We start from the raw sequence: 12,196 nt of genomic DNA on the forward strand, positions 1-12,196 counted from the left end.
AGAAAGACAACAAATTATGCCAAACCGTGAATGAATTACCCAACATGAAGGGATTTCATGTTAAAGGTTATGATGAAAAATAAAATCCAGCAAAAATAACATTCCACATGATTTCAGTACAAACTCTCTTCGGCTTCAAAAATCAATGGATCATTTTTTGCTCATGTTTAATCTTTGGCTCCAGTGCAGATACTGATCCATCTAAAAATTTATTGAACTTGTGTGTAAATCTATCAAAAAGACTGGTTTCATAAAGGTTGGTTACATTGCACAAGAAATCGATAAATACTGACTGTTATTTAGCCTTCAGCAATCTCCTTCTCCTTTGCCTTGCACATATCCTCCGCTGACTTAACAAATTTCTTAGTTAACTCATCAACCTGAGGAAAGAAACCACATGAGATAACATGAAATGGTTAAAACCATGCAATTCAAACTTTTAGCAGTTAAAACTTAGGTACTCACTTCTTTCTCCAATCTTTTAGCAACATCTTTGGGTAAACTTGAACCTGCTTTCTTTATCATATCCAATGCCTGTACAAGCCAACATTTTCATAAAGGAGCATGACAACAAACGCATGGTTCATATGTAATCATGAAACCCCACTTTTCTGCTTCTCCCCGTTTGACACAATCAAGTTTGTGAATTAACAAAATTTAAGACATTCATGCTCATGGCGCAATTGGTTTGTTATGAGCAGCTATGTTATAATAAATCTACAAGTCATAAGGTTACTTAACCACATTAGAACCTTTAAATGGTGCTAACTTTGAGCAGCAACTCCTTAATAAGCCAAGTTTAAATGAAATCAACTAAATTTGAATAATCTGGATTTTTTATGAGTGAAAACAAAATATATGGTTTCTCATACCAAGTCATAGCATCTGATATCAAACTTGTAATGGAAGCTTATGGTGAACAAGAACTGACGAGAGAATTGCATGGCCAAGCAACACAAATGGCTCAGTGAAAGTTGTTGGTAAGGTTGTTACAAACAATCAAAAGGGTTAACAAGCCTAAATCCTGAACGAGTAGCAAGAAATGAAACTCAACTACCGACCATGCTGCATATTATGGTCCACATATTATATCCATAATCCATTCAAAAAGTCATTTTAAAAGGTTTTGTCCTTTTATGACTCTAAATCTTGGAATTTTTTTTTCTTTTTTAGAAAGTTAAATTTTGATGAGTATTAATTAAAATCTTTAGCTATACTTTGCAATAGAATAATAATTTGGGTTACATAAATACCTTCTGGCGAGCCCTTCTTATACTTTGTTTGACATCTTCACAAGATTTGGCAACAACCTTGCACATAGCCTGTTACAGAAGTCACATGATAGCATAAAGCAGCATTCACAACAGAATCCCAAAAGTCTTAAGGGAATGGAAGAAATGAAGGGGAAGATAAACCATAAATTCACCTGAATGTGCTCTTTGGTTAATCTGATCACCACAAAGCAAGCAAAATCAAATCAATCAAAAAACTCATCAAATCCTTTGAACTACTCATGCATGAGCAGGTCAACTATGATTTGGAAAATAGTGCAATGCCAGCATTTAATTTTTTTTTTTAAAAAAAAAAACCATATGAACTTGTACCCAAAAGCAGCAAATAGACTTCATTTGGAAAAGACTTAAAGAGACAAATGACTTTGAATGGAATGAATACTTACGGTGGGATAACTGCAATCAGTCGTTCACCATCTGCTTTAGGATTTAAACCCAATGGAGATGAAACAATAGCATTCTCTAATTGTTTCAGAGCCTGACACAAAGAGTAGAACTTTAAACAGCAAGACTTTCTAAAATTGGGATAAATTAAAGCAAATTCTTTTTTTGTTTGATAGGCATAAAAGAGGGCATGCATTAAGAGAACCTTAGAGAAGGCAAATTAAAGCAATTACTCATTAGCATGTTGTGACAAAAATATTCAAGAGCTTGTTTTCTGCAGAGTGGATTATACTGGAGCAACTCATACTAATTTTTTATAGGAGTAAAGTGTGAAAAAGTAGGCTTTTGAAACTATTTTGGAGAAAGGATCAGAATCATAGAAAATCTTTGAAGCCTGGACCTTTTGGAGTTTAAGTTGAAACATCTTTATTCTCTAGTTGGAAGGACAATGTTAGGGATGGAAGTTTGTCTTCTCTAGATTTCATTCATAGGTTGGAGTAGCCTAAGTCCCTTCTGACGGTCTTATGTTTGTTTTGGTTCTTTCCTTTTCCCTTTTCTTTGGCCTTGTTGGGAACTTGGGGTGATCCATATAAGCAACCTGTGTACTAGGTAAATCAGCACCCTGTCATAAATATGCATATATATATATATATATTGACAGGTAAATAAGCAAATTAAAAGCGCAAGAAAAGGTGCACCAGGTACACATGGAGTATACAAAGAACACCAAAAAGCAGATGAAAGAAAAAAAACAACACCAAACCACAACCCAAAACAAAGACAATGCCCTGGGTATCATAGGAGTGGAGGGCTCCCAAATGACATAATCAAGTTCATGTTCGGCTAGCTGACCAGGGAAGACAAACTGCCCAGAAAAACAAGCAACAACTACCTGATTCTCCAAAAACCACTCCCCCAAGCCTTGTGGTTAATTTACTTAAAATTTCAAGTCTGAGAAAGTAAAGAAGCATGCATTAAAAAGTGTGATACAGTTGTGTTAATTTCCAATTGCATTTTTGTTCCCTTAATGTAAACCCTCCTATTGATCTAAGGAAAAAAAAAAAGAAAATATAAAAACTTTTGGAAATATGTTCAGTCTGAGCATTTGAATTGAGGACAAGGCAATGAGAGGAAATATGTATCTAAGTATAAAAAAAATGAAATCAAAATTGTTAGACAAGTTATAGTTCATTACATCTAGATCATAAGGAGTTACTGATAGGGTTTTTGGATCTAGCACTGAAACAACAGCTAACCGACTCAAGGGCATCTTCACACCACCTGTTTCTACAATAATGTGGTCAAGCATCCCTGTTTACAAAATGTATGACCACGTCAACAAGTTGGACCATTAAAAGGAAACTCTAAAGACAAATGGAACACAGAAGTGTACCTGCAGATGCCCTTCCTGTTCGTAATTTACTTAGTTCTCGCGACAATGCAACTACTGCTGCGTCCATCTGTGACATAGCATTTTCCTTAACAGCTGGCCCAATATCTGGCACAACTTCAACTGTATTCCCAGCATCACTATCCTCTAAAAGATGTGAACAAAATAAAGTTAGATTCAAACATCAATAGCATAATCCATGGTGATTGTAGTTGAACAAAATGTCATGCTATCATTAAAATGTGATAGACATGGAAGCATTTTGTGATTTCTCCATAAAGATAGTGCAATTAACGAGAAGCACATCCAAAGAAATAAAGACATGTGCATCTCATAGAAATACGCATGCATTTAATATTTTTTTACTCAGAGCATGCATTCAATATGATTATATCATGTTATGCATGCCACACCCCTGATTTCATAAAATGCTTAGATATTCATATAACTACTAAATAATGTTTCTAAGACTAGTCACATTGGAAACGTTGGAATAGAAAATGGGAAACGAAATTCAATTCCATTCTCATTCATTAATGTGTTTGGATTGTATTTTATACTGGGAATGAGAATAAAAAAATCGTTAATATTGAAATCAAATCCCACTCTCATTAGGATTGATTCCTCTTTCTACATGGTATATTATGATTCACCTTCATACCAATAGTATTCTGTTCCAATTCCCACATACCAAAGTAACTAAACACACCCATGTCACGCAAACATATGCAAACTACAAAACCAAAAATCGTCAAAGCGAAAACTAACAGCAACAAGGATTGGAATTCAATTCAAACCCCTGCCTCTTTGAAACATTCTACATGGATTACACAGCAGTGATGGCCATACTTCTAGATGAAATCAAGTTCTATAACTGAATCTTATTCAATTCTAAAAATTTCTCATACAATTGGTTTTTATCATTGTGCAAACAGACTGAAGGCTATGCCAAGCCATCTGAAACCCAATCATAAGCTTTTAGTACAACTAAAAGGTAGACCTATAACTGTAAACCCAAAGTGAGGAATGTGAATCCATCACAAAAGCTGACCACTGTTGTAACGCTGTTTCAATATAACTAAGCTCATACTACTAAAATGCTAGGATTTCCTGAAGCCTGAATCTAACTGAAAAGTGATTCAGAAAAAAAAAAAGAAAAAAAAAAGCATATTTAATAGTTTGGGATTTCAATCAGGATATAGTTAATGATTCGGTAAAATCCATAAATGTCAAGATCAAAAGATCCAAGCAAATATGATCAGCCAGGTTGCAAACTAAAGAACACGCTACTTGAGAGAGAGAGAGAGAGAGGTGTACTTGACTTCCTTCCTTTGGCGAAACCTCGGCGGCTTTCTCTGAGAAAATCGAGTGCGGAGGAAGCGGAAGGGTTTAGAGAGGGTGATCCCGTGAGATTGGGAGAGTGGATAATATGAGAGAGGTGACGACAATGGAGAAGAAGAATGCTTCTATACGAAAATGCACGTCTCACAGAGATCGCCATGCTAGGGTTTCATCTTCTTCTTCCTTTAATTCTTCAGCAGATGGGGTAGAGTGCTAGGGTTTTAGGTTTTTTTCTTAAAAGGGTTTTGGTACTTGTCTGGGGAAATGTTGGGTCTATGTTGTTGTTTCCACACCTATTTACTCATCTGATTGGCCAGTGTCTCCGCGATGCCGTGGAAGAAAGAAAAAATGATCTGGCAGTAGCCTTTGTATTTTACCTGGAAATGACGAAAAGACCCATTACAGGCCATGAGGGATTTAACAGCCTTTGGATTAATGGGGCGCTGCGTTTCCACCCCTATCTAAGGTTTTAAGACAAATTATCCTCCAACGAAACTCAGAAGGCAGGTGAAACGGCATCGTTTTACAAGTGAAAAGACACAAAACGACGCGCTCTCGCTCTCTCGGCAGTACCTTCACTTGCCTGGCCACACCCTCTGAGCGGATGATATTTTGCAAGGCCATATCCAGAGAACCCTCTCAAATCCCCTAAAACCCAAATCCCAATTCTCTCCTCATTGCCTCTGCTTCTGCTTCAACACTCAGTCTTGCCGAAATGCGAGCTTACTCTGGTATCAGATCATCGGAGCTCCCCTCTCTCTCAAGAGGACCCTTTTCCATACCAAGGTACGTATCTACAATCTATCTCTTGGCTTCTGTTTGTTTTTCCAGCTAAATTTGTTTATTTTCCTGTAATGATTTGAGTAGTGTTGCTTTTCAATGATTATTTTTTGTGGGTTTGTGGGGCTCAATATGCAATCGACTTCTGAATTTTAGCGCTCCTTTTGGGGGAAATGAGAAGGCCTAATATGGCTTAGAAGTTTCATTTTATTTGGTTTTCCTCAGGAATCGAGCTTATTTTCCCGGGAAAGTGTCCTTTTGCCAAGCCAAATTTGGTAAGCTGGGATTTTTTATGTATATATATTTATTTTTATTTTTTTTGCTTTCTCAGTCATTAGCTTTGTGCTTGAGTTTGAGTTTGTGGGTCACATTTGTTTGATGCAAATGAAACAGCTGAATCTGGGGTAGATGGGTCGTCAATCAGCTTAAGAGTGGTGCCTCCAAGCCTGTTAGCAGCAGAAAAAGAAGAAGCCAAGGCTGTGTTGAGCCTGTTCTTGAAAAAACAAGGCTTGAGCAATGCAGTTGCTGCTAGAACCATCAACAAGTCTGAACTTTTCATCGACCACCTTGTCTCTCGGCTTCATTCTGTTCATAAATCTCGATACCTAGTAGGTTAGATTTCAAAGGCATTACACTTTCCCGTGATTATAATAGTATCTTCAATTCGAATTTTTATCAATTTCATATTGACATTGTAGGACGAGAGCTTACAACACTTGAGATCAGGGATGCTCTAATTCCATACCTTGAGACCCTTTTTGAGGAGCATGGAGATATTTTGGTGGATGCTGTAGAAAACTTCCCAAATCAACCTGATAAAGAGATACCAGTAGCGCCAGTTTCTTCTTCTTCGTTGTCGTCCTCATCCTCTTCTTCTTCGTTGTCTTCATCGTCCTCTTCTTCTTCATCCAATCCAAAACTAGACTCCAAGAAGATAAAAGCCATGGCTCGAGTGAGTGAAGTAGGCCCTTCAGGAGAGCTCCCACCAAATATTCTCTACCTCTTAGAGCTTGGATTGGAACTGGATCAGATTAAGGCAATGACCCGCAGGTTCCCGGCTTTTCCCTACTACAGCCTAGAAGGTAAAATCATGCCAGTGGTTCAGTTTCTCCTGGATCTTGGGGTACCAAAATCAGGCATTCCCATGATCCTCTACAAAAGGCCTCAATTGTGTGGGGTCAGTTTATCTGAAAACATAATACCCACCATGGCATTTTTAGAGAACTTGGGTGTGGACAAGAAACAGTGGGCAAAAGTGATACATCGGTTTCCAGGATTTCTTACTTACAGCAGGCAGAAGGTGAAGGCAACTGTAGATTTCCTCGAGGAAATGGGTCTCTCGGCAGAGAGCATAGGCAAGGTTTTAACACGGTGCCCAAACATTATAAGTTACAGTGTGGAGGATAAACTACGGCCCACGGCTGAGTACTTCCGTTCATTAGGGGTTGATGTTGCCATTCTTCTCCACCGTTCTCCACCAACTTTTGGTCTAAGTATTGAGGCCAATTTAAAGCCCATTACAGAATTTTTCTTGGAAAAGGGATTCAGTATTGAGGAAGTTAGTACCATGATTTCAAGATATGGACCCCTTTATACGTTCAGCTTGGCAGATAGCTTGGGACCAAAGTGGGAGTTCTTTTTGACCATGGATTATCCAAGAACAGAGCTAGTTAAATTCCCCCAGTATTTTGGTTACAGTTTGGAAGAGAGGATTAAACCGAGGTATGCAACTGTAAGGGAGAGTGGAGTCAGGTTGCTGCTGAACCAGGTGTTATCTCTTTCAGAAAGTGAGTTTGACAAGGCTTTGAAAAGGAAAATGAAGAAAATGCATGATGGCAAGTCTTGAGCTCTAAAAAGGATTATCGAAACATTTTTCCTCTGAACATGGAACAATGAGTAGGGGTTAGGATACCCAATTCCCAGGTACCTTGTAATATTACTTTTGCCAGGTAAATACAAATATTCACGTATTTAACACAGCTGTATTTGATGTAATATTTCTAAGAACTAGAAGGTTTATACAAATTCTTCACCAGGCTAATGTCTATTTGATGGAGTTAGACCTGATGTATGTTTCTAAGTAGGAAATGTATACAAATTCTTCTGCATTAGTAATTTACAGGCATTTCATAGTTTTTCCAGACTAACCTTCAATGTGTTGGTGGAGAGATTTTCTTTCTGCATCATGAGCATTGGAAACCACATGGGAGAGAAATGATTCCTTATAGTTTCTTGTTGTAATTTTGAAATGTGTATTATGTTTTTCATAGCATTTGAAATGAGTTTACTTGCATTTTTGTGATATGTTTTTGTGGTACTCATTCGGCTCATGTTGACTTCCTATGCGATGAGGCCATCTCCAGGAACGGATTTGTGCCTCCTAATTCTAGGGAAAACACAATTTTACTGCTTAAACTCCTGCTTCCAGGTCGAAGCACTCCCAAGATATTTGCTAATTGTAGATTCTCTAGCATTAGACTGCTGCTACTAGTGTGCTGCCCAGATTTTTCTTGATCCTTCTCTCCATGCATTGCTCTAGTGACATGCATTTGTGTTAATTCCTATTTCCATTGATTGATTTGGGGAGACCAAACATGCTCTAGGTACATGCATTTATATTACCAATCCGGTTATCATTTCCCCGAAATTAGGGGTGACAAAGTTTGATATGATTCGCTAATACGACTCGAATCCATTATGTGTTTTGCAGGTTTGAGTTATGTATAATTGTGTTTATGTCAAATGCATATGAACCATCCTAATCCATTTAATAAATAAGCTGTTTTTGGGTTAGTTTGGATAATACGTATTTGATCTGAATTGACATGAATACAATCGATCAACACAAGTTGTCAACCCTGCTCAAATGGACTGGGAAGGCAAAAGATGCCATGGATAAAGTACTTTGCCTCATGCCATATCTGCAACTGCTTGTTTGGTGGTGTTTCATCCGATTAAATGTGTCAAGTCTTTTTTCAGGGTGGACCTGTTTCTGAGAACTCCCAGTTTTAGAACAAGCAAGGGAGTGAGAAACAGAGTTTTGGGTCAAAATGGCCCATTTTTGAAACTTAATGTTGAAAATAGGCATATTTTCAAACTATTATTCAAAATGGCCTCTTTGATGCCACGTAGGTGTCATATCATTAAAAAAAATTTTTTTTTCATCATTATAGTTTTTTTTCGTCATTATAGTGAAAGCCGCAGTTGGGAAACGCGGCTTCATTTTTGTACTAAAACCGCAGTTGGGAAACGCGGCTTCATTTTTGTACTAAAACCGCAGTTGGGAAACGCGGTTTCATTTTTGTACTAAAGCCGCAGTTGGGAAACGCGGCTTCATTTTTGTACTAAAGCCGTAGTTGACAAATGCGGCTTCATTTTTGCACTAAAGCCGCAGTTGGCAAACGGGCTTCATTTTTGTACTAAAGTCGCAGTTGCCAAACGCGGCTTCATTTTTTAACTAAAGCCGCGGTTGGCAACTGCGACTTTAGTTAATTTTTATTTAAATTTAAAATTTAATTAAAAAATTATTAAATTACAATTTATGAATGAAATTTAAAAATATACTTAAATAATAAATTATTTATATTTAAATTTAAAATTCTAATATTACTTCAACAAACATAAATTGATAAATAGAAGATATTATAAATGAATGTTTTATTTATTAATAAATTAATAATCTTAAAATAATAAATTTATATAACATATAAATAATATATAAAATTGTATAATTTATTAATTTAAGATATTTAATTTGTTAATTTTTAAGATATTAATTTATTTATATTATGATAAATTTATCTTTATCGAAATAATAGTATAGTAGTTAATAACTGAGATTTCAATTATAATATTTTTTTTTTACTTTTAAATTTAATTAAAAACTATTAAATTACAATTTATGATTGAAATTTTAAAAATATACTTAAATAAAAAATTATGTATATTTAAACTTAAAAATCTAGTATTATTTCAACAAACATAAATTGATAAATAGAAGATATTATAAATGAATATTTGATTTATTAATAAATTAATAATCTTAAAATAATAAACATATAAAACATATAAATAATATATAAAATTGTATAATTTATTAATTTAAGATATTTAATTTGTTAATTTTTAAGATATTAATTTATTTATATTATGATAAATTTATCTTTATCGAAATAATAGTATAGTAGTTAATAACTGATATTTCAATTATAATATTTTTTTTGTACTTTCCATTTTAATTAAAAACTATTAAATCACAATTTATGATTGAAATTTTAAAAATATACTTAAATAAAAAATTATTTATATTTAAACTTAAAAATCTAGTATTACTTCAACAAACATAAATTAATAAATAGAAGATATTATAAATGAATGTTTTATTTATTAATAAATTAATAATCTTAAAATAATAAATTTATATAACATATAAATAATATATAAAATTGTATAATTTGTTAATTTAAGATATTTAATTTGTTAATTTTTAATATATTAATTTATTTGTATTATGACAAATTTATCTTTAACAAAATAATAACATACTCTTAAGCCATAGTTGTCATATATAGATTTTTTTTACAAAATTAGTTAATGAAATTAATTACAAAAAGTCTACTACAAAATGTAATTTTTAATAGTTTAATTAAAGTCACAAAAAATATCCACTAAACATTAATATAGTGGAAAATAAAAAACATATGTAATCTCACATACCTCCACAAGAAGAGAACCTATGTGTAACTGGTACTCTCTTCCTTTTTGGACAAGAACCTATATATAATCACACATGATAAAATTTATTTCTCACATGGATACAATTGGCCGGATAAATGTCGAGGCTAGAAATTGGTTGGAGCAAATTCCTCTTGATAAATGAGCACTCTCATATGATAGTGGGCGGATATATGAAATTATGACAACTAATATGTCTGAAGTTTTTAATGGTGTCCTTAAGGGTGCTCGTAACTTACCAATAACAGTTTTAGTCCAGTTAACTTTCTATCGGGTTAACAGTTGCTTCACAGTCAGGCAGGAGCATGGTGTCAGTCGGCTCGTTTCAGGTGAAGAATTCACTCCACATATTGACACCAAGATAAAGGCTAAAGTTGTTAAGGCGGGTGCACATGAGGTTCTTTTGTATGATCATGTGGCAGGACGTTTTCATGTTAAAACTAGACACTCTATTGGAAGCAGTAATAGGAAACCTCGCACATATCATGTTACCCTTCAAACGGGGTCTTGCACATGTAACAAAACACTTTTGTTAGGATTCCCATATTCGCACATTTTTGCTGCTTGTCATTGTCAAGCAATTGATTTTCGACAATTTGTACAAGGTTATTACACCACACGTGCTTACCTATCAACATGGGCTCCCTTGTTTTATCTCATATTTGATGAGTTGGAGTGGCCTCAATATAATGGACCGATAATTGTGCCTTCAGACTCAATGAAACGACTAACTTCTGGTCAACCAAAATCAAGTCGTTTGCATAATGAGATGGATGCAAGGGAAACTAGGACTCCACAAACATGTGGACTTTGCAAGCAATCGGGTCACAATCGGCGTTCTTGTCTAAAAAGGAAGAGAGTACCAGTTACACATAGGTTCTCTCATTGTGGAGGCATGTGAAATTATATATGTTTTTTATTTTCCACTATATTAATGTTTAGTGGATATTTTTTGTGACTTTAATTAAACTATTAAAAATTACATTTTGTAGTAGACTTTTTGTAATTAATTTCATTAACTAATTTTGTAAAAAAAATCTATATATGACAACTACGGCTTAAGAGTATGTTATTATTTTGTTAAAGATAAATTTGTCATAATACAAATAAATTAATATCTTAAAAATTAACCAATTAAATATCTTAAATTAATAAATTATACGATTTTATATATTATTTATATATTATATAAATTTATTATTTTAAGATTATTAATTTATTAATAAATAAAACATTCATTTATAATATCTTCTATTTATTAATTTATGTTTGTTGAAATAATACTAGATTTTTAAGTTTAAATATAAATAATTTTTTATTTAAGTATATTTTTTAAATTTCAATCATAAATTGCGATTTAATAGTTTTTAATTAAATTGGAAAGTAAAAAAAATATTATAATTGAAATCTCAGTTATTAACTACTATACTATTATTTCGATAAAGATAAATTTATCATAATATAAATAAATTAATATATTAAAAATTAACAAATTAAATATCTTAAATTAATAAATTATACAATTTTATATATTATATATATGTTATATAAATTTATTATTTTAAGATTATTAATTTATTAATAAATAAAACATTCATTTATAATATTTTTTATTTATCAATTTATGTTTGTTGAAGTAATATTAAAATTTTAAATTTAAATATAAATAATTTATTATTTAAGTATATTTTTAAATTTCATTCATAAATTGTAATTTAATAATTTTTTAATTAAATTTTAAATTTAAATAAAAATTAACTAAAGCCGCAGTTGCCAACCGCGACTTTAGTTAAAAAATGAAACCGCGTTTGGCAACTACGGCTTTAGTACAAAAATGAAGCCGCGTTTGCCAACTGCGGCTTTAGTGTAAAAATGAAGCCACATTTATCAACTACGGCTTTAGTACAAAAATGAAGTCGCGTTTGCCAACTACGGCTTTAGTGCAAAAATGAAGCCGCATTTATCAATTGCGGCTTTAGTACAAAAATGAAGCCGCGTTTCCCAACTGCGGCTTTTACTATAATGACGAAAAAAAATATTTTTTAATGATGTGGCGCCTACGTGGCATCAAATAGGCCATTTTGAACAATAGTTTGAAAATGTGTCTGTTTTCAACATTAAGTTTCAAAAATGGGCCATTTTGACCCAAAACTCTGAGAAACAAGCCTCCATAGCAGAAAGGTTGCACTACATATGCACATCCAAGAACTGGACCAATAAAAGAAAAGGTCATGTGACCGAATCAGGACTTAAAAAATTGTCATTTGGTTGGAAT

At 33.4% G+C, this 12,196-nt stretch overlaps 2 protein-coding genes across 2 annotated transcripts; one reads left to right on the forward strand and one right to left on the reverse strand.

The window, feature by feature from the left end:
- Window positions 1-27: 27 nt before the first annotated feature.
- On the reverse strand, window positions 28-4,852 carry LOC100249298 (uncharacterized). The gene is made up of 8 exons (XM_002263413.5): window positions 4,384-4,852; window positions 3,070-3,213; window positions 2,872-2,987; window positions 1,679-1,770; window positions 1,427-1,448; window positions 1,254-1,322; window positions 466-534; window positions 28-380 (listed from the first exon to the last, which is right to left on the reverse strand). Exons 1-8 carry the CDS (start codon window positions 4,565-4,567, stop codon window positions 300-302), a joined length of 777 nt encoding a protein of 258 aa, XP_002263449.1. The 5' UTR covers window positions 4,568-4,852; the 3' UTR covers window positions 28-299.
- A 5-nt stretch (window positions 4,853-4,857) lies between these two features.
- On the forward strand, window positions 4,858-7,328 carry LOC100262724 (transcription termination factor MTERF5, chloroplastic). The gene is made up of 4 exons (XM_010662486.3): window positions 4,858-5,193; window positions 5,413-5,462; window positions 5,581-5,799; window positions 5,886-7,328. The coding sequence occupies exons 1-4, from the start codon at window positions 5,123-5,125 to the stop codon at window positions 7,031-7,033; spliced, it is 1,488 nt and encodes a 495-aa protein (XP_010660788.1). The 5' UTR covers window positions 4,858-5,122; the 3' UTR covers window positions 7,034-7,328.
- The last annotated feature ends 4,868 nt before the right edge of the window (window positions 7,329-12,196 follow it).

This window comes from Vitis vinifera, chromosome 14 (assembly GCF_030704535.1).
Source record: "Vitis vinifera cultivar Pinot Noir 40024 chromosome 14, ASM3070453v1".
In the NCBI taxonomy this organism is placed as follows: domain Eukaryota; kingdom Viridiplantae; phylum Streptophyta; class Magnoliopsida; order Vitales; family Vitaceae; genus Vitis; species Vitis vinifera.

Bases quoted from the DNA above. Each gene is read 5' to 3' on its own strand.
- LOC100249298 (XM_002263413.5), bottom strand. From the start codon at position 4,567: ATGGCGATCTCTGTGAGACGTGCATTTTCGTATAGAAGCATTCTTCTT. The intron at 3,214-4,383 runs GTACACCTCTCT...CACATCTTTTAG, and splicing joins CGCCAAAGGAAGGAAGTCAA to AGGATAGTGATGCTGGGAAT. The intron at 1,323-1,426 runs GTGAATTTATGG...CTTCTGTAACAG, and splicing joins TAACCAAAGAGCACATTCAG to GCTATGTGCAAGGTTGTTGC.
- LOC100262724 (XM_010662486.3), top strand. From the start codon at position 5,123: ATGCGAGCTTACTCTGGTATCAGATCATCGGAGCTCCCCTCTCTCTCA. The intron at 5,194-5,412 runs GTACGTATCTAC...GGTTTTCCTCAG, and splicing joins GGACCCTTTTCCATACCAAG to GAATCGAGCTTATTTTCCCG. The intron at 5,800-5,885 runs GTTAGATTTCAA...TTGACATTGTAG, and splicing joins TAAATCTCGATACCTAGTAG to GACGAGAGCTTACAACACTT.